This window comes from Ciconia boyciana, chromosome 1 (genome assembly GCF_034638445.1).
Source record: "Ciconia boyciana chromosome 1, ASM3463844v1, whole genome shotgun sequence".
NCBI classification, from domain to species: domain Eukaryota; kingdom Metazoa; phylum Chordata; class Aves; order Ciconiiformes; family Ciconiidae; genus Ciconia; species Ciconia boyciana.
Genome location: NC_132934.1, coordinates 187,600,492 through 187,623,140, shown reverse-complemented (window position 1 = coordinate 187,623,140; position 22,649 = coordinate 187,600,492). Strand labels below are relative to the sequence as shown.

At 40.8% G+C, this 22,649-nt stretch overlaps 1 protein-coding gene across 1 annotated transcript; it reads right to left on the bottom strand.

Annotated features, from left to right (window-relative positions):
* Positions 1-1,635: 1,635 nt before the first annotated feature.
* On the bottom strand, positions 1,636-22,538 carry GPALPP1 (GPALPP motifs containing 1). The gene is made up of 8 exons (XM_072850181.1): positions 22,367-22,538; positions 15,820-15,964; positions 14,696-14,797; positions 10,564-10,672; positions 6,818-6,952; positions 6,426-6,590; positions 5,897-5,995; positions 1,636-2,690 (listed from the first exon to the last, which is right to left on the bottom strand). The coding sequence occupies exons 1-8, from the start codon at positions 22,449-22,451 to the stop codon at positions 2,472-2,474; spliced, it is 1,059 nt and encodes a 352-aa protein (XP_072706282.1). The 5' UTR covers positions 22,452-22,538; the 3' UTR covers positions 1,636-2,471.
* Positions 22,539-22,649: the final 111 nt, after the last annotated feature.

The following is a 22,649-nucleotide window of genomic DNA, read 5'->3' as shown; positions in this document are numbered from 1 at the left end:
GTTACTGCTTGTTCTAATGACTGTTTGAGGGAATGGTTTGGCATTGGTAAGAGGAGATTAGTTTGTGTATTAATGCAATTCAAAAGTTCACTCAATTTACACAAAGTAATGAAAAGCTTAATTTGAACTCTCAACAATTCCACTTTCCCCCTATCTCAAGTTCGTAACACGGATTTCATCGAGTCTTCCGGAGGCTGCTTCAGAGTGGAAAGAACAGATTAAGCAGATGAGGGAAAACACGTTCCCAGCTCCCATCAAGGCTTCGCTAATTAGAACCGCACGCCCCACACACGGAGGTGTAACGTACCGCCGCATGACCGCGCAGGGCTGCCTGCACTCCCCTTGCAAGAGCTCTCCTCTTGAGCAACGCTGCCCAGCCTCCCTCAAACACGTCCTCGGAGAGGGCAGGAGAGCGCGATGGGGCCGGGGGGCAGCCAGCAAACAGCAGGGGTACAGCTGGATGGCAAGATCTGGCCATCTGATGACCGGTCCTCAGTTTGGAGGAGGAGGGACCAAAGAACAAAAATGAAAAAGAAGAACATAACAACAACGAAATCTTAATACAAGCAGCCCTCATCCCTGCTACAGACTTTTCTGAATGAGTGCGGACTGCACGATGTGCTCGAGATCAGCTCTTTCAGCATAAGGCAAAACCTGATAATAAATTGATTTCTCAAGGCAGTGGGGTTTCCAAAAGCGGGCATGAAGCTCATTTTTTTGTCAGCCATGAAGATTTAGCTAGTCACACAATGCTCACCCTGCCATTGCTTTAGTTGCCTAAAACAACCCCGAAACATTCCAAATACTGCCTTTGCAATTAAGAAATCTACATTTGCTGAATTGCTAGAGAGATGTTGTTTAAGCCCCAGCAGCGGAGGAGCTCCCCAAAAAGAGGAAGGAGACAACTCAGAAGGTAGAAACCTAGTGGGGCCTTGCTTGCTGAGGCAAAAAAGCACGAGGCACTAAGAGAAGTCTGGTTTAGGGGAGGAAAAAATAAACGGCCCTTGTTGAAACCCTCCTTTCGCCTCAAAACGAAAAGGCTCAGAAACTCTAAACTGATTGAAGAAAAACCAAACACAATACAAAACCAGTCCCTCTCACTCCTGAAGGCAGATTTTTCAGATGGCAAAATAAATTGTCTGTTAAAAAAAAAGCAGTATCTAAGTATATTGTACGTAAGCATTCATACGCAATATTGAAAATTCTCCAAGACTTCTCAGCATGTGGAAGCTGTGCCTTGGGCTCATGCACACATGCAATAAAATAAGACCAAGTTTTTAGCCATTCATTTCTGGGGCTTGTTAGGTCACTGCTCCGTTACCATGAACCAACGCAGACACCGTCTGTCACGGTAGCCTTTTTTCAAATTACAGTGAACCCCATGGTGTTTAATAGGCAAAATGTGTCACGCTTCCAAACAAGTTGCCAGTGTCTCATATATAAAATTATTTTCATATATAGATACTTCCAGTAACTCCTCAAAAAGGATCCCAAACATTACTCGAGAGAAAAAGGATGAAAGTACAAGTCTAATTTTAAATAAGTAACACAACTCTCTCTTCAGCTGCTCTGCACACACACAGAAGAGCTAAAGAACTCTAAGCAAGGATGTAGGTTTTTTAAGTGTCAGATTTATTTCCTTTTTGATACAAGAGAGCTGTTCTGCTCTGCAAATTAACTGACAAAATAAGCTTTATTTTGGTTTGATTTTCACATGTATTTGCTTAAAAAAAGATGGATTTTCTGATGATAAGCCCTACAAATTGAAACTCAAATTAGATTTTCTCTTCTTATATACTACCATTTTATAATTAAATCTGCACTACCATTTTATAATTAAATCTGCACTACCATTTTATAATTAAATCTGCAAATCTTGAGGTTTTATTACTTCTGCTGCCACTAGTTCTTCCTGCTATAGTACAGAAATTATACTGCATACATATAAACCTGTATTTATGTACAGACACAGAATCATAGAAATAAAAGCACTGGGAGGACATAAAAGCTGCCATTTGAGTTTATACTCCCCAGCAGGAACTCCAGTCAAGCAATGTCCTGCCCACGAGCCTAAAGGGGATTTTTCCATGGCCTTCAGTTCAGGCTCAGCAGAATATCTTAAGCATGGCAGGAGAAAGGGGGAAACTGCCAACTCAATTGCAAGATCAAATCTAGAGCTCCTTAAAATAAGACCTATTTTAATTTATTTTTATGCTAACAAAATATATATATCTCTCTCTCAATGTTTTAAAGTAGCAAATTTACATTATCTTTTTTTATACCAGGACTTTCCTTCACCAGTTTAGTTTTAGTACAGATGATCCTCCCTAACAGAGTATTTACAGACAAGGAAAAATAGTTAAACATCAGGATATTTATTTTGCATACAAATATTTACAGAAAAATACTTAAAAAATTTAAGTATTCAAAGTTTAATTGACTTCACTTCAAAAAAGCTTCCTGCTTTTATGTTATAAAAACATATTGCCTTTACTGTGCTCAAATTTAGTATTCAGATCTCTGGATTTTCTTAGAAGAGCTTTCTTTTGTGCTTCGTCAAATCGATTGACTTTGAGATCCTGGTCTCGGTCAAATGGCCTTCTTTCCTGAGGTTTGTTCTTTTCTTCGGACGCTTTGCTCTTTAGCTTTTTCTGATGTATGTCCATGAGAGATTCTGACCTCTTTGACTCCTGGAAAAATGGGAAGAAGGAAGAGGAAATAAAGTATTACAAAACATCAACAACGTACAGAAAATCCATCCAAAGGGAAAGATTGGAATTAGGAAGGCTAAAAATTCCAGAAAAAGAAGACAGCTTAGTAACTGGAAAACAGAATAACAAATTTAGCATACACAGAGCAGAAAGCGCATGTAATCTTGTCTATGCTGAATAAAATACTAATAATTCACTGATGTTAAAGATACTCATAATGTTGAATCTCTGGAGACAGTGGAGATAAATTATAAAAATAATGCAAGAGAACTATAAAAGTTGCTCTGACATTATTAGCAGAGACAAAGGAAGACGACATGTCAAGAGAAATATCTGAAAGTACAGGCCCACTTCCCCTAAGCATCTGGTTTTGGTCACTGACAGGGGCAGGAACAAACCCCTTTCGATCTTCCTCTCATGCACTATTGTGTTTTTAATGTCTGCTCTTAACTTTTCAGTATTTGAGTCATCTGTTGCAAGCCCATAGGACAAAGTCACAGGCTGGAGCTAGAGCATGTGGTTTTGCCAAGTCAAGGACTTTAGTTGTGTTAATTAAAGAGCATGATCCAGCCCAAATACAACATAGAACTTTTGCTGATTTCACACAAGAGCAGGATTAGTTCTCACAAGACTATGTGGCACTTCCTTTACTCAGGTAAAGTGTATTTGTGTATCCCTAAGTAGTCAATTTCTCAGACTCTCAAATCATTACAAACCAGCCAAAAGATCAGTCCAAACCAATTCTCTCATCAGAAAGAGCAAAAGATGAGCAGCTCTGTTTTCTCGTGTCTAGGAACACGAGATCTTTATTCCGAAGGTTCATTTTCCTTCACTCTCTGTGCAAACACCTACTTCATCACACATACAAATAATAATTCATACATGACATAAGACATGATTCTCATGGAAAACAGAAAATGGACAATACTTATTCATGGCATAACTGCATCAGAACTGTTGACAGAACTGCACCAGAGAATGCATGTGGCATCAGCACTGAAAGAATTAACTGTAAGAAACTATTTTAAAAATTAAAGCTCCTGTTCTATGAAAGTATCCTTGATAAAGGAGAAAGAAATAGGAAAGAATAGAGAAAAAACTTTAAAAGAAAAAAACCCACCTGAAAATCAGAAAAGAGCTGATTTTTTTTTTAAAAAACAAACAACAACAAAACAACCCAAGAAATATTAACATTTTAAACAAGAACATCTTAAGATGCCTTCTTCAATTTTTTTTTTGATAACTCCATTGACCTTAGAAACAGTAAAGGCCTATATATGTTTATTCTGGCAATGGTATGGAGCAAACCCTGTAGTTTTACATGAAAATTATTCTACTATATTCATGATGACAGTAGAGACAGACAATACAGAAGAAATTTAAGACAATATGCTAATAGCTCTGGATTTGCAAGCCTCTAAGTCAGGAGGGACATGTGATTTAATGAACTACAAATAAATTATTAAAAGTGCCAGATAAACTTCAATCATGTAATATAAGCCAAGGCTGCAATTCTCAAGTTAATTATACTCTCAAGAGACCAGATTGCCTTCCATAAGACTTCAGGCCATAAATCAGGGAAGAACTGGAACGAACAGCTGTAAGACGGGCAATAGCACATATACTTTGGCGGACAGGGTTGGCAGACAGAAAAGTGAGAGGGAATTTGACATAGAGTTCAGATTTCTAGTAATCAGCATCTGTCTGTGAAAATCATCTGCTTCTGCAGAGATTGAGGAAAACTTCATGTAATAATGCTGTTGTAATGAGCAGTTAATGTAATTAATTACATAGCGTAATTAATGCATTAATCTGCATATCCCATCAAGCTTCTTTTAGGACAAAATATGCATTAACCCAAAAGTTAAGCCTTTACTACTCTCTTATTCTTGGGATGTTGGCAATTCAGTGAAGCAAGCTAATATTTGAATTAAGGTTGTCTACTCCCAGCAGCCATATCCTGACGTGAGGATGATTAAAACACCTAAAACTGAGACAATATACACAAACCCCAATTCTGTCACATCATTTTCAGCAGCAGCTTGAGGACCCAGTCCTGCTCTTGTTGAACTCAATGGCAAATTTCTAATTACTTAAACAGCAGTAGGTTTGGGCACTGAAAGGGAAGACTGCAGTAGCATCACCATGGAAACCAGCAGTGCTAGAAATAAGAACCAGAAGAAAAGAGTGAAGAATTAAAGGAAATGCAGGAAAAGGAAGTATTTTACTATTACAGTTCATAGAATGCTTTGGATTGGAAGGGACCTTTACGGGTCATCTAGTCCAACCCCCCTGCAAGAGCAGGGACATCTTTAACTAGATCAGGTTGCTCAGAGCCCCATCCAACCTGACCTTGAATGTTTCCAGGGCCTCCACTACCTCTCTGGGAAACCTGTGCCAGTGCCTCACCACCCTCATTGTAAAAAATTTCTTTCTTAAATCCAGTCTAAATCTGCCTTCCCTTAGTTTAAAACCATTCCTCCTTGTCCTGTCACAACAGGCCTTGCTAAAAAGTCTGTCCCCGTCTTTCCTATAGGCCCCCTTTAAGTACTGGAAGGCTGCTATAAGGTCTCCCCGCAGCCTTCTCTTCTCCAGGCTGAACAACCGCAACTCTCTCAGCCTGTCCTCGTAGGAGAGGTGCTCCAGCCCTCAGATCATTTTTGGGGCCCTCCTCTGGACCTGCTCCAGCAGCTCCATGTCCTTCTTGCGCTGAGGGCTCCAGAGCTGGACGCAGTACTCCAGGTGAGGTCTCACCAGAGCAGAGCAGAGGGGCAAAACCACCTCCCTTGACCTGCTGGCCACACTTCTTTTGATGCAACCCAGGATAGGGTTGGCCTTCTGGGCTGTGAGCACACACTGCCGGCTCACGTCCAGCTTTTCATCCATCAGTACCCCCAAGTCCTTTTCCGCAGGGCTGCTCTCGACCACATCATCCCCCAGCCTGTATTGAAACTGAGGATTGCCCCAACCCAGGTGTAGGACCCTCCACTTGGCCTTGTTGAACCTCATGAGGTTCATGCAGGCCTACTTCTCCAGCTTGTTCAGGTCCCTCTGGATGGCATCCCATCCTTCTGGCATGTCAACTGCACCACTCAGCTTGGTGTCATCCGCAAACTTGCTGAGGGTGCACTTGATCTCGCTGTCAATGTCATTGATGAAAATATTGAACAGAATATTACACTTACATTGTATGAAGTCACCTGCTCAACAAGTCTCTTGTCTCTCCCAGATAAAACAATTTCTTCATTATCCTTACTGGTTGACTTTTTTGCCTCTTCTCTTTCCTGATGAGTAGAAGCAAATCACACACTATAATAATTAGAACGTCTGAAGTACAAAGCAAGGAAATCTGTATTTACTTTAATTAAATCTGAAGGGTAGAGGCCACGATAGAGGCCACCAGATATATTTTGCACAGCTTGATAAAAGAACAAACTGGACACACTGTAACTGGAAATTCAATACGCTGATACAGAGTACCTGACTACTGCAGAAGACAGAGTGAATAAATGAATATCAATGTTACTTAAAATCGTTAATTCCTTGCCTTTACCTTTAAGCCTGAATTAATAAAGTTTGATAACAAAGAAAAATCTGGAAAAAAAATATAATTGAACAGCTCAGGGTATCTTTACTTTGTTTTCACAGAATATCAACAACATACATACTGCCTACATACTGCCTACAGGTGTATATGAATGAATAAATGCTCACCTTGGCTTTTCTCTCTCTGTCAGCTGGAGTATCTGTCCAAATAGATCTATCACCTGATTTGTCATCAGCTCTTCTCTTGAATGTTCTTGGGCCAAATCCAAAGCTTTTCAATTCAGGTGGAAGCTCTGTCATCCACGATTCCCTGGTAACTTGCTTGGGTTCATCCTTTACAAAAGAAATTGGTGGTGGGGGTGGTAAAAAAGGCATAATCAAAAACTGCTGTCTGAATCTCTCAGCTTCCAGCAGAAATCATTGATTTTTCTTTGTCTTAACAATTGCAAACACTTAGCATCCTGAGCAAAACTGCAACTGGGTTCACACAGAAATAGGCAAAAAAACCCACAAATACACTCCAGCAACAAAAATATTAGAAATTAAGAAATCCAACTTACGCTGTCTGCTGAAGTAAGTTTTTCCTTCATTCTCTGAGCTCTGCGTTCAAATTCTTTAGTCACATCAGACTCCACCGGTCCCTTTGCAGGCATTGGGCCTATAAGATTGTCTTCTTCCTCACTACTATCTGTTACCTTCCAAAAATAAAAGATTTCTCTCAACCATAGTGCTAAGACCATCAAGAAATATTTTAGCTTCATAGGATTAGAATGATTTTGTCTAGAAGAGCATATAAACCTATGCATCTGCCAGTCAGACAACAAAAACCTGGATTAAAACTCCAGATTAGACCTGTTCTAGCACTTTACCATGGATACTCAGTCTCCGTGTTTCCAAAAGCACCATCTCTTGTCTGAGGCAAAACAGCTGGTAAACCCAGTAGCAATACACAAAGTCCTGCTACTTTACATTGCTCTGCATGCAGCCATGTAGCCTCTGTGGCCATAGGTAAATTTGAAACACACAAGCACACATCTTTGATACTTTGGGCTTTAGCAGCACTAGCAACATTTGGATGCATCTCTGTAATAAGGATCGCAATTTTGCACTGCAAGGAGAACTGTCTCGAGCTCAGATTCTGTAAGGATGCTAGAAAGATTAACATGCAAGTTAGGGTACAGTGGCATGCATGGTACTACATCCCTGGGTATATAGTATCTGCCAGTCTAATCTCTTGGTTCTGTCATTTGCTTCTTCAACCCCTTTTGACATTGTATTCTAAGCAATTATTTGGAGAACAGTTCAAAAAACTAAGTTTGAAAGGGACTAGATGTTAATAAGAATCTTTGTGGATGCCAGGGGTTGTACAGAAAACTCACAGGTCCCTCCAAGTTAAAACAGTACAGACCAGATGGAAGCAGAACTAGACAGAAAATGGTGACGCCACAGTGCCCTGGAAGCAAAGATGAGGTGTCCAATATCTACAGAAGTGAAAAGATTTAGCTACAGCCTGAATGTAGATGATAAAGCAATGGGAGTAGGATGACAACAAGGCTGTATACTCAGGAAGCACAGACCATTACTTGTGAATATAAGGTGGTGGCAAAGAAGTTTCAAATGAAGGATGAAGAAGGTGAGGGGGGGAATGGCTTAGTTTTGTCATGCCAAACTTTGGTTACCAGGTGGACATCCCAGAACCAAGATATGATACCATCAGAGAAGATAAGGGCTCAAGAGAGATGAGCAGTGGAAAATCAGTATCAGGAGCCTCCTATGTAAAATAAGGCACCCGAGGCAGAGTGGAGAATACAAGAACAGAGTACAGAATCTCACTAGAAGAATCACCTAATGGAAGCATAGGGAATGGAGGACGAGTGAAAGGAGGAGGAGAGCAGGAAAGGTACCCTGCTACACTGAGTTCAAGCCTAATACTTCAGGCTGCTTATAGCTGGCATCCCACTGCTGTAGAGGGATTTGGGCTAAGGATGACAGCAGGTGTGATATAAGCCACTTAAATCTTATGTGTGCCATCTGCTACAGAAACTGGCGTGCTTTAATGACACTGCTCCAAGCTAGCCAAGCTAGTTGGCCCTGTCTGCCTTTAGGATTCAAAGGTATGAACAGCAGGGAAGGCAAGCTTCAGGTAGCAAGAGACACAGCTACCACAGGCTGTGGACCACAAAGTGCAAGAAGAGGCTTAGCAAATTTAATGGCTGTATGACCACTTGCATGAAATGGATCTGAAAGACTGAGGAGGGTGAGAAATAGCTGGTCACTTATAAACACCATCAATGCAAGGTGGTAACACCAATTTCTTTCGTCATTTTTCTCAAAAACATTTACATAGTCAAGCTTTCACTAATTATCCACCCCTGTGATATTGCTTCAACTTTTAGAGAATGGGATGACTGCATTCTTTCTCTCTCTCTGTTTTTTTTTTAAAGAAGGAGCTGGTGGGGAAGAGGAATAACCATCTTGAGAAACCAAGGGAGTAAAACACTTCCCTCTCTCTGTGTACAAGCAAATAAAAAATGCAAAAATAAAAGACTTTCATAATAAATTGTATTGTAAAGTAGTTGAGGATGAAAGACAAATTCCATGCTGAGTTTTAATTGAAGAAGCGTGTCTCATTTCCTTTCTCATTAGTCTTAAGTTCAATTCACTCCATTACCACCTGTCTCAAACAAGATGAAACTAAACAAACATTAAAAAATACTGCCTTCAAGTTTGAAGGGGAAACCAATATAAAGTGAAGAGTCAGCATGGAATAAGCTGCCTCTAAAGATGTACTAGAATACAAAATAATTAAACAAATTAAAACAAAATAAACAAAAATAATACTCATCGTATTCAAAGGTAAAAAAAAGATACAAGTATTATTAGGAAGAGAAAAAAAAAAGCTAAGTTCTGTAACAGCTGTAACAAAGCTGATGCTAGAAGATCTATTTAGGAGAAAATAGACTTTTTTGTTTGTAAAATATAAGCAGACCAGTTTTGACATCCCTGCCTCAAGAGATTTGTCATTATGATAAATTGCTTAATTGTTATTTGGAATTATAAGACTATGAGTATCTTAAAAATGTCAGACAATCATTCTTCATGAAGGATTATGACAACACTCACTGTAGGAGGCTGGAGAATGATACACTTCGCAACTACTAATCAAAAAAGTGAAGTTCCAGAGCAGCTTTTGCCTCATTCCTTCCTAGCATGTCTAACATGTCCCATAGTGTCTGGGAGTTAAACTTAAAAATGTAAGTATTTTAGAAATAAACAGAATAACTGTTAATTCTCACAAGGAATTAATATTTAGTTTATCATAGCATGAGAGAGATTCAATTGCCTAAACACTGGTATCCAGCACCATTTTTTATGTCTTAGGGTATCCTGCCTAGCTTAAGAGGTGCTGCTCAAGAAGGATGCAAGCTTCTCTAAGGTGCTACTCCCTATCTGCCAGCCCACTGCAGATGATTCAGATCCCTCAGAATGGTACTAGAGGCCTGTGTTTAGGGAGCTGAATCTTCCCCATACTTCTAGCTGTATTTTATCACACATCTTATTCCTGAATGTTCTTTAGTAGTACATGCATTATTTTGCAGCTAGGGATTAGACTATAGACTTCTACCTAGTTTTTACCTAACCTGACAAGAACAGTCAAAAAAACATGAACCAAAAAATTGTGTCCATGTCACTGTCCTGCTCCATCTTACTCCCAGTTACAGGTGGTATCTTGCTATTGACAAGAACAATTAGTGACGCTGTAGCATCATTCTTAATTGCACTCTTTTGGATAAACTTATTTAACACATCCATTAATAAACGTTTTTAAGGAGGTGAAGATATGTGAAATATTCAATCATTTTGCTCCTCCATCAGTAAAAGAGTAAAAACTTGAATTACAAGTAAATATTTTCATTCTAACAGGTTGCATTACTTCTTTAATGTCTTTAAAAATTTGAACTTTGACAAGATGTTCACTCGTGAAGGATGTCACGCCAAAAGAAAGAATAGAAAAACATTAGGAAGAATTACTGTGACTGCAGTTTATGATGCCTAGATCTCCTGCGTTCAACAAGTGCATCATCTGTCTAACAGCAAAATCACAACAAACCAGACCAGCCGCCTTCTTTTTTAAGGCTTATTTATGCTTCAGAATTTGACTCAGGCAAAAATATGCCAGACACTTTCTGGTCTAAAATTAAACTGTCGTGCTGAAAAGTACTTCTAGTAGACTTTTTCAGGCTCCTACTTGTTTAAGTATTTCAGATAGCTTGTACTAAAACAAAAGGCTTCTGTTTTCACAAACCTGGGTACGAAATTCTGATGAAACAGACGGTCCTATGGAACATCTGCTATTCCCAGTGTCCTGCGAAGGTTTCCTAAAGCCAGGTGGTAATGCAGGACCTATAATAGGCCTTGAGGGGGGGGAAAAAATAAAAATAAAATCTTGGTTTTCAATTGAGGGGAGGAAAAAAAAGGAAGTAACATAACCAACATGGACAGTACATTAAATGACAGCCTTCCACTGTTTGCTGCAGGAAAAAAATGTAATAGATTAATACAAAAATAAAAATCAAATGTTGGTGAGAAGTGTGATTCTCCTGCCTCCCCATGCCAAGTGCACCCCCTATGCGCACACCTTAGAAATAACTGAGTAAGAAGAGTTTCTCCGTTTTCCAGGAGGGCTTCTGCAGATAGCTGAGAAGCAAGAAAACCTGGAAAGTTGCAGCATGTAGTCAAGAAAATCCATTTTTTCCTTCCCTAGCTTTCTTCACCAGATTGAAGAGCAATGAAAGGTGGGAGGTCAAATATATGCTACTCTTTCTCTAGCAACAAAGCCAATTTTGTTAATTCTTGCCTTGCACCACAGTTTCACTGTCCTTCAATAAACAGAATCAGTGAACTGCTCTGATTTTAAGTTTATTTTCCCTCGGAGTGGGGATAAGAGAAGTTTTGCGATCGCAGGTAACTTCACTGATTTGTTTTTACACAACAGCTCTGCAAGCAGCGTAATTCAATTGTCTCCAGGAATACAGAAAGGTGAGAATCTTTTCAATGGTGAAAACAGTTCAAAGCATACTACAAACTGTGCTTGAAGTATTGAAAAGACTTTTGTATACGAGTTCCTGTTAATAATCCACCATCATATTCTTCAAAGCTAACAAAACCTAATTAAAAACCCAAACAACTATCACCTGAAGAAATATCCAAGTGACAGTATCCTCAAAATGTATCAGCAGAGACTTTGTTTATTATGATCTTCAGTTTCCGAGCTTTAGGGCGATCAAACGTAACACAACATTAATTGAATTATGCTAATTATGGTCTTTACTAAATCCCACATAATTTAATCAATCAGTACAGCCCTGCTGTAGAGATATTATTGTCAGGATTTGAAGAGGGGAAATCAAAAGCAGAAAGTCCTGCCAGAAAGCCAACCACACACAGACAGACGCAAGCCGTAAATGTGAGCTCAGGCCAGGACAAGGGCACTGGTGAGGTTTCAAACCCAGGCAAGAGGTCTGGGTTACATTTGAAGTTCCACCCCCATCTAGCTGCTGCAAAAAAGAAACAGCTTTTATTTTCCTCTGTTCCTTTCTGACTTACTTGTTAAGACCATATTTTAAATACCCAATATAATTTAAAGAGATTGAATTTAAACCTATACAGATACAGCCAAAATAATCTTTTATTTTAGTATACAAGTACCTTTATTTTGCATGGAGATACAGTTAAACCAAACTGTAAAAAAAGCTTTCTACTAAAATATGTAAGAACATCTATGTTGTGGGCTGTATCTGTGCAACTTGTGAAAAAGAGCAGATCTCAAATACTCTGCCTTGCTTCTGTCACAGCTCAAAGGCTCTTCTAAGGAACAGAAAAATGGTTCCTATATTCACCCCTCCCACGCTTTCCATTTCTATGCTTTTTTTTCCCCACATGAATAACCCTGTTGCTCGGGTCTTTCCTCAGCAGCACACAGCCAACATGATTCTTGACAGTTTTCTGGATGTCCAAAGGCTCTCTGAACAGGTGAAGTGAATCTAAATAAAACTGTTAAACGCATTTTGTTGCTGTTGGCAACTTCGGTACCTACATATACACATTCAAAAAAACACTCCAAACTTATAATGAATTAAGTTTTCATTTAATGAATATTGGATTTCATATATGGCAAAGAACGCCTTCCTGTTGTTGGACTTGGAGTCCTTGCTAATGCATGTTTCAAGATTGGCATTTCAGCATTCTTCTGATGTATAACTTTTTTTTTTTAAGATAACCTTCGCTCTTTACCTTGATGTGTGAATATTTTGGGAATATTTACGAGTGCTGCACTTCTGTCTTACATTGATAAACAGCAATATCTTTCCAAAGTTGAAGGAAATCTGTTCATGTACGTAATTTTTATGCTGGAATGATTCAAACAGTTTTTAACAAGCTGCAAATTGCCACATGAGCTGCTCCTAATCATGAATATGTTGCTTTGACAAGTCTGGAAAAGATGTAACAGAACAAAAGCTTTTCTAAAAGAACGAGTATGTCACACAGAGCTAATAAACAGTATGTCCATACATTGAAACAAACAGCCTGCATTTGTTTCAATTATTCATGGCTAGATCGTCAGCTGGCAATCTGCTCAACACTAAGGGCAATGCAGCGGGAAGAAAGTTAACAGCATTGTGTCTACACCCTGCACAGCTTACACGCCTCAGTGTGTCAGCACAACTAGACTGCCAGGTGTACGGGGGTGGAAGATAGACAAGGCTCTTCCCACACATCACACCTTTCCCACTTATTCAGGGAATCAGGCTGAGCGCAAAACAGCTCTGCTCAATCTGCTTTCTCACTGTGTGCTAGGAGCACTTGTATGGTGAGCTAGGACAAAAAAAACCCCAAAACCCAACAAACTAGCAAGTGCCTTTTACTGCTTTAATCTCTCATACTCATAGACACAGAGCAGACTCTTGCCCTCTGAATGTAAATGCAAGTTATCCAGCATTTTGGAAACAAGCTAAGTAGAAATAAAAGTTGGCTGAACATACAAAAGACTGATATGATGGGTGACCACCTGTGTTACTGCTTACCTCTAACCTTCAAACTACAAGTTGCCTCTTTTCTTCCTCTTTTCCTTTGCACACTTTGACATAACATTTTACCACAGGAGTATTCATGTCAAAAATCAAGAAAGCAAGAAGGCTACCTCTGCTGATAGTAAATGCTACAAGCATTTATTTGCTTTATTACAGATCGCATTCTTTTTAGTGACTTCCTAAATTTTATAATTAAAATAACATATTGTGCATATGAAACGCAAGAAAAAGAAAAAATATTAGTTACTCTTGGGTCCATCAAAGCACCAAACAAGCCCACTGAGCATGATACCCACAATTACAAAAGAGTTGTTGATTACAGCAAAGTGTAACCAAACAGATACGAAGAGGATACTTCCAAATAACCTTAGCTACTTAAATTCTTGTTTTTCTAACTGCTGCCAAGCATCATAAAAATTTATCCAAAGTAAAAAAATTTCAACTTTGAAATTTCCTTCGAGACGGTATACTACGTACACAGCTCAACAACAAATTGAGTCACTTTCCTAGAACTGAAAACTCATACCTGACAGGTAAGTATCGATTTATTTTACCTACCAGCTCCCTATTGCTCTGAGGAAGATACTAGTGATCAAGGGACTCTCTTGTACCTTTCATCAATAAGTGGCCCCTTGGAAGTACCAATTTCACTATGGATCATCATTTCAAATCATAGAAGGAAGTGCACAGATTGATGTAAAGACTAGAAGGCTGTGAGACATGGTTAAGTTCTGTATAGAAAATCCATAAATATTTTTTGGGGGAAGTATTTTATAAATGCATGCAATCAAATGGAAAGGTTCCTGATAGAGCCTATAAATAATGCTTATTTGCTTAGACCTGACAGCTCGCTTTCTAGAAACCTACACTGTTCAGATTAGTTTTCTACCTGGAGACACATAAACAATAATCCTTGGTGCATTAGCAAACCAGTAATTTGCAATTCCAATAATGTGGATTGTATTGCACCACACAAAAGCTAACTGCCCTACTCCCTCACAGCCCAGAATGAACTACAGAACTATGGGTCCTTGTACCTGTAATTTGCTTTTTCTGCACTGCTCTGAGACCTATCATAAGAAATGGAAGAAATTTGACATTCAAGATATAACTCAGGAAATTCACATTTTTTCTTTTTCTCTCCAACCATCCAACCAGGACAAGGAGGGCCGTGTGTTCTGTTTCAAGGGAATGCTGTTCCTGTTCTCAGAATGTGGAGGAAGCAATTCTAATCATCTGAATCTGAAGTGCACAACTGAAGTGTTCTGTAATAGCACCACAAAATATTTTATCTAAAATAATTGTGTTTTAAGGAAACGAGTCTGAATATAATTACATTTTAATTACCTCTCTGGAGAATCGTCTTGTTTTTTAAATCCAGGAGGAAGAGCAGGCCCAAAAAAGCCATCATCATCATCATCGTCGTCTTCCTCAATTCTTTTTGGCTTTCTGCAAATACAAAGATTTCACTTAATAATTACCTTGACGTGCGTAGCAATTATCTACCTTTTAAAAAGAAAGAAAATACATAAAATTATTTCAGACAGTCTTATGTACTAAATATCCTGCTGTTACCAAGGGAACAGTGCAAAAGGATCCAAAATAATTTGAAGCAATTAAAAAACTGGGACCATAAGCTTCACTCCAAAATGCTCTGACATTTAAAAAAAACATTAAAAATGTTTTTGCTGTAGAAAGAAGAGTAGTATAATGTTGAAATACCATTTTCTAGTCACAAAGTAATTTTACATTCAGCACACTTCTTTCTCCATTTTTATACACTGTCTGCATTTTGACTAGTATTTTTCCCCGTTCAATTCTAATGAACTGAAAAACTGTTGAACAAGACAACAAGAAAAAAGTGAGTAATAATTACTCTAACACTCATTAAGATGTCATAATGCCCTTCAAGTCCCTTATACTAGGCCTAGCACAAACACACACAAGTTCTTAACACAGCAATTGTGAGTAATCAACCCCACCAAATGAGAGTATGTGCAGACTCCTGTTATTTGCTAAACAATTAGTTTTTTTTCCATTCCAGTTGATTTAATGGAATGCATAAATTCATATCCATAAATAGGTCTTATGACCTCTCAATGAGAGGTAGTATACCAGAAACAGGGCAAAATTCAAGTACCAAATAGTTACATACATGATAAGTGGTGTCTGTCCTTAGTATAAACAAGCAAAACATTACGGATTTTATTACTTTAATTGCAGAACTAAAATAAGACATGTAAATACAGAGATCTGACTGTCCTAAATAACTTAATCCCACTGTAGGGTTTCAAACAGGTCAGCTGAACATTCTTGACCACAAAGAACATATAGAAAATATCATCAAGTTTTACACAGGTACAGGGTTTACCTTTTTATTTACATAATACTGTCCCTTTCTCATAATTTATGCAGACACATTTCATTTACAATACAATGTAAATACACAAATTACCTAAGAACATACTCACTTGGGTGCTGGATGTCCTTCTGTCTCCTCTTCAGAATCTCTGTTTGCGTCTCTGGGTAGAGGAAGAGATTCTGAGTCGTCATCACTGTCAGGAGTTTCTGAGCTACAGCTGCTTTTATAGCCTGGAGGCAGTGCTGGTCCTGCAACTGAACATCCAGAGTTATCTGGGATACTTATTAAACATTTCAAATGAGTATGATCTATCTTGGTATTCCCAAAACACATATCTACCTGGAATTAAGTTTATTCAAACATTGCTCTGTCTAGCATTTAGAGAAGATATCTAAACAAACTTCTAGAAGTTACTTTTCTCAGCACCATATTTCAATGAACACACCCCCCCCCAATTAAATTAGTACATTACTAATCCATTACTACATGAGTGTCTTCTGGAACAGGACTAGAAAGCCCTGTTTTGTCTAACAATTGATTTACAATGTATATGGTATAAACTAGTATATTTAAAAGAAACTACCACCTTAATAAAGCATTTGAAGCTTACTAGTGAAGAATCACATCATTTGTACATACACAGAATGAGAGACCATAGATTAGTGGAAGTTAATTGTCAGCCTGCTTTAGGAATGGTTTAATGATTAAGGTTATCCCCAGTTCAGCCAGGCATGAACAGCAGGCACAGACTTAAGTACTCTGCTGAAAAAGGGATGATTTAGGCATTCAGACTTCAAAGAATCATTGCTGTCTGAAGGCCGGAGCGGTGGATGGAGCTCTCACGCTCCAGTCAACCCTTCACCCTGTGGATTAATGAGGAGGGGGGATATCCTAGCAAAGGAAAAATTCAGATGCTAACACTGCTAACAGGCCTGAGCTGTTTCTGGCACTGTCTCCACCAGCAGGCACTGGTGGGGACATTTGTCTATAAAGACAAATAAGTCTTTATAGACTTATTTGGATATCGTACCATGTACGCTGGGTCCAGAAGTAGCTTAGCCACTGATCCTAGTAGCAAATTCCCCCCAAACGAGACACTTCGCACAGATACCCTCACAGGCTCAATCAACGCAGAGCCAGCTGGAGTAAGCAAAGACCAGCAACGGTCCCAAGATAAGAGGCCTTCCCAGATCCAGGGCAGTACATGCAGGGCCAGCACCAGTTTAGACACACAGCACAAATAGCCATCTGATATAATGGAGATTTGATCCTACTGACGATTTAGCATCCCGAAACACAGATACCATTCCTCCTTTTAATATTTCAAGCATTGAGTCCAAGACCGACAGGACAGAAAGATGTTTTGGTGGGGAAAAGACATTGTTAGCTTTATGAATAGTCAAGGGTTAGATGAAAAGATGAGGTGCAATAAAACCACATAAAGGAAGGGTACCAGGAAATTACATCTCCAGTTAAAGAACTATGACTTTTTGCCAGTGCAAAATAAAACCTGGTACAGATTATGGTTCCATTGTTAGCTGACAAAGGCTAGGCAGAAATTGAGTCCTTCAAGTGAGCTTCATAAAGCTTTTACTCGTCGTTAGCACAAAGACACAGAACAAGGACAGCCTACTAGTTACAAAGCATTCAGACAGATCTGCCACTTATTTTGTTTTCTGTTTTAATGGGAAAGACTTTAACCAGGACATACAAATCCATTTCAGCACTAAGAAGGAAAAAAAACACAACAGCCCAGCCTATAAAGGTAAAGTAAGTTCAAGATGAGAGAGAACCAAGAAATGAATGATAAATAGGAATAAAGACTGCTATCAAGTCTCCCATTTTGGTATGAGAAACACCACTGGATAAAAAGCACTTAAAAACCAGACAAAACCTGCACAACAGCTTTCTCCAGCCACCTAGTGCCCTGATATCATGAAAGCAGAGCTTCATTTGCTCTGAATGCAGACAGGTAAGAGAAAGGACTTGGAGTGAAAGGAGCAAACTGAGATGCAGTTTGATGAGTCTGATACTGCAGAGGAAGAGAGAAGTTGGGAGCAGCTTTGTGAGCTGGAAAGAACTAGTAAAACCAAAACTATTTCAGGAAGGAGACTGGTCCCACTGACATGTTGTCCAACATCAGGGCTAACATACATGCTTTCTATCCCAGTTCCTCTCTGTTATGCCAGCACAACTGTTTGTGTGGGCTTTGCAATAAACTGTATCAGGGAACTTAAGAGACATAAAAATAACACTGCAAAACCCAGCACTCCCCTGAAAGAACTGTTTGTTCGTGGAACTGCAGCCTAAGCAGGACAACCAGAAACAAAATAGAGGCAGAAACTGGTTCACAAAGGGAAAATGGCATTTAAAGCCTGGGGAAGGCAAAGTCATTGGACATGGTGAAAGAAGTGGAGAAGAAAGAGACTTGGGAGAATGGGGATTAGAAATTAATATAGTCATGGTACTGACTAATAATCAGCACAGGCGAGGATACAGCTATGGATCGGGGTGGGGTGGGGAGCCGCAGGAAAGAGTAGAGAGGAAAGAATGGGAATTGCTAAGTATAGATTCTGGTAGCAAAGAAAGGAAAGGGTAAGGAGGGAGGCCAAGGTCTAATGAGAAGTCTGTGAATGAAATTCCCTGAAAGCCATGGAAAAGTGGAAAGATACAGATCAAAGGAGGAACAGAGGAGAGCTCAAGAGTGTCAGGAAACTAAAACCAATGAGGTGAGGAAGAGAAATGGATGTAGCAATGATAGGTCAACAGGAAAGTGAGGAAGTAACCAGAACTCAGAACAACTCAGAGCAAGACAGTGGCATAAGAAAGTGTGAGAAGAAAATTTTGGGGATGGAAAGGAAAGAAACAGAGCCAAGGATATGTCTCAAGTCAGACTGAAGTAAATGTTTCACAGCTGCTAGAAGTGGCTATCCTACTATTGCAGCTCTGACTTGCCCTCTCCATTGAGCTGGCTCTGGTGACTATCTGCCTGAAAATTAAGTCAAATCAATTCAGAAACCAAATGAAAAACTACTTTTTGGTTTGGTTTGTTTTTTGTTAGGTTAATTTCTGCTGTATTTGGTGATTCTAAGCAATCTACCATGCCATCAGACAGGCACTGGAAACCTCTCAAGGACAGACAGGAGCAGGGCCTTTCACCTTCAGCAACAGTGATAGATCAACTCAGACATCACATCAACGCATCTGTACTTTAACAAGTGTGGCCTCAATGCTGAAACAGACAAAACACTCTTCTGCATCTCTGGTTATTTTTAGCCATTCCTTAGCATTTCTCTCCTGCTGGTACAAGGACAGCACAGAGGCAGGGACGAACGGGCCAAAGGAAGTCTGATTCTTCCAGCAGGAGCACATTTAGGCCAGCTTCAAAGAATCATCACAAGATGAAGAATCGGGAGATGAGTGTGTCCCATGGGTTGGACAGTGACAAGCTGAAGAAGGAAAAGGTAAAGGATTTACCAGGGTGAGCTTTTGAGTCTGTCCAACTACCATTTGCTCCCATCCTGGTCCTGATTAAGGGTTGCAGGGTTTGAGTAGTGTCAGCTCTCTGACACCAGTGGACATTGGTATCTCCTGGCAAAGTCCATTTCGGCTCCCCCTGTGCTGACCTACAGGCAGAGCAAGCAACTGGTACCTTACCATAGTTACTCCCTTGTCTTCCAAGGCAGGGATGCACATGGAAATGAACCGAGCTTTTAACTCTGCTCATGTTTCAGTATGCAAAACACCACATGTTAACATCAATGTGATTACACAAGCTACAATTACTACATCTTCAGTTTTTCTTCATTTAAAAAAAAAAAAAAGGCAAGAATTTGCATGCTAAAAGTTACAACTGTTAACAGAACTGTTATGTCAGGGGTTGGAACTAGATGATCTTTAAAGGTCCCTTCCAACCCAAACCATTCTGTGATTCTGTGTTACCCATCTAAAGATGAAAGAAATGCAAATTTGAGAATGGATCAACAGAGATTTATCTTGTTCACTACATCTAGCATAGCAATGTCATATCGCAGACGGAAGACAAATGCTTATCTGGCAGCCAAGAGGGCAAACTGCATCCTGGGGTGCATCAGAGTATAACCAGCCAGTCAAAAGAGGTGATTATCCCGCTGCATTCAGCGTTGGTGCAGCCTCACCTTGAGTACTGTGTGCAGTTCTGGGCCCCACAATTTAAGGATGTGAAGGTACTTGAAAGCATCCAGAAGAGAGCAGCAAAGCTGGTGCAAGGGCCAGAAGGCATGTCCTATGAGGAGCGGCTAAGGACTTTGGGTTTGTCTAGTTTGGAGAAAAGGAGGCTGAGGGGCGACCTCATTGCTCTCTAAAACCAAACTACAGCTTCCTGAGGAGGGGAAGTGGAGAGGGAGGTGCTGATCTCTTCTCCCTGGTATCCAGTGGTAGGACGTGTGGGAATGGTTCAAAGCTCCACCAGGGGAGGTTCAGACTGGACATTAGGAAGCATTTCTTTACCAAGAGGGTGGTCAAACACTGCAACAGGCTTCCTAGAGAGGTGGTCGATGCCCCAAGCCTACCAGTGTTTAAGAGGCATTTGGACAATGCCCTTAACAACATGCTTTAACTTCTGGTCAGCCCTGAAGTGGTCAGGCAGTTGGACTAGATCATTGTCCCTTCCAACTGAAATAGTCTATTCTATTCTATTATAGTTCTGAATGAAACCTTTTTGACAGAATTCTCCGAATGGCTGCTCAAAGTCCTACTTTGTTGTTGTTGGGAGGCAGAAACTATGAAAGTAGAATAAAAAACCAAGTGTTCTTAAAGAAAAGCAAAGAGCAGTTCAAATATCAGTGAGACCACAAGGAAAGAAAATATATTGGAAAAGCTGTACAGCTTTAAAAGGTGAAGTATCTCTTAAAATAGCTAGAATACACAAGGAAATAGTTACAGAACAACTTCTAGGCCCATTCTGTCTCAAGATCCAGCAAGTATTACAGCGCAGAAGACGCTTGTGGCAGCCCCACCACACGATTTTGCCACTCAGAACCTCCAGGTGCAGGGCTCCAGCTGGAGCTGTACTTCTGTACAACAGAAGTTATGCCAAAGTACTTGCTCTCTCTTCCTCCTCTGCACTGCAGCAGTATGCCTAATGTGTTGAGCAGGTACACTTAGTTGTTATGCCAAGCTGTTGCAAGGCAGGAAAAGTTTATAAAAGTTATAAAGACAAATAAAACCACCCCAATAGTTGGGTTTTGGTGTTTTGTTTTTTAAAGGCAAATTAATTCCTTCATCCACTTCACACAGAAATCCCCAAGCAGATCTGCCAGTGTAACTGTACTGCTATGGAGCTGATGTACACTGGGACAAAAAGTGGACAAAGTAGGCTGAATAACCTAGTCTAGATACTGCCAAAACACTTGGTATCACGAAACCACAGCCTAATGATAAGTTTAACTTATTTTGTTCAGTGGATTAATACACAATATAGATACTTGCAACATGTATCAGTGTGTTGACAGAAAGAAAGAAAGCCATCAATACAAATATGAATAGGAAAGGCTGCATCAGCTCAAACAAGCATGTAGTCACGACTTCAGCACAACGCCAAGCCACAGACCCGGAGCTTGGTGTTGCTATGGTGTCAGCTAAGGCAGCAGCTTTGCTCTCTCTTCCTATTGCTCCCTCTTCTGGATTAAAAAAAATGAGAAGAGCAGACGAGCACAGCAAACCTTTTCCATTGGAACTGCTTTGTTTGGAATAACTGAATGATCACTGAAACACAGACAGAAATTGAATATATATACTATTAACTTGAACCTGGATTAAGGACTGACAGCATTAACACTCAAACTGCTGCTTCCAGAGACATTGACACAGAACATGTAAGAGTTTAAGCGGGGGAAACTGAGCTCCACGGCAGAAGAGCCATCCTGGCAGTCAGCTGGTCTTGAAGAGATCCCACTTGTGATGTGACTGCTCTCAACATTAGAGACCCTGGCAAGTGGGGCACCACAGCCTCACTGATCGCAAGTCAGTTCTGCATCCTGAGGAAAGCTGACTGAAAAACGATAGTTTCACGAAGCGTTTTGGTTTGACAAAGGAAAGCATGCTCAAAGACCTAACCACCGCCTTTTTTTTTCTGCCCGCTAACTTCACACTCGGAGCTACTAAAGAACACAGGCCTAAAGGCACATACGGGACTCAAGCAGGAAAATAATAAACAAACCAATGCAGTACTTTTTTAAAACAAGTTTTAGACCGTTTCATATCTGTCGCATCCCGCCACACGAGATATTTTTCTGAAAAAGTCACTACAAAAACCACCCGTGAAGTTTAGCTTCATCGATGCGCCGCACTGGCGCAGACCGAGCTGTGCAACACCCGCTGCAGAGCCACGCTGCTCCCACCGAACGAGCGGCCGCGCTCCTCTACCGCACGCCCCTTTCAGCACCCGAACACACCGAGACCCCGAGGGGCCGCGCTCCTCCCCCGCTGCCTGACGCGCCGCTGAGGTGCGGTGAAACACGGGGGACGCCCCCTCCCCCCCCGGGGGCCTGCCACGCGCGTTCGCGTGTTCGCGTGTTCCACGGAGCGGGACGGGGCGGACGGGGCAGGCGGGGGAGGCGGGCGGGGGAGGCGGGCCGGGGGCGGGCGGCCCTCACGCCTCACGCCTCACGCCTCACCCTGGCTGAAGTCCTCATCCGGGTCCGCCTCGGCGCAGCGCGGGAAGCCGGGCGGCAGCGCAGGGCCGATGAGCTCGCGGGCCATGGCGGAGGCGGCGCGGCGCGCATGCGCACCAGCGCCTCGCGGTCGGCTGGGGGGCGCAGCCCGGTCCCCCTCCCCCGTCCCACTCCGTTTCCCCGCTCCCCGCCCCTCCGCACTTCCGGCGCTGCCGGATGACGTAATCGCCCGCACTAGTCAGGAGGGTTCCCCCTCGGGGCGAGCCGCTAAACCCTGGAAGTGACG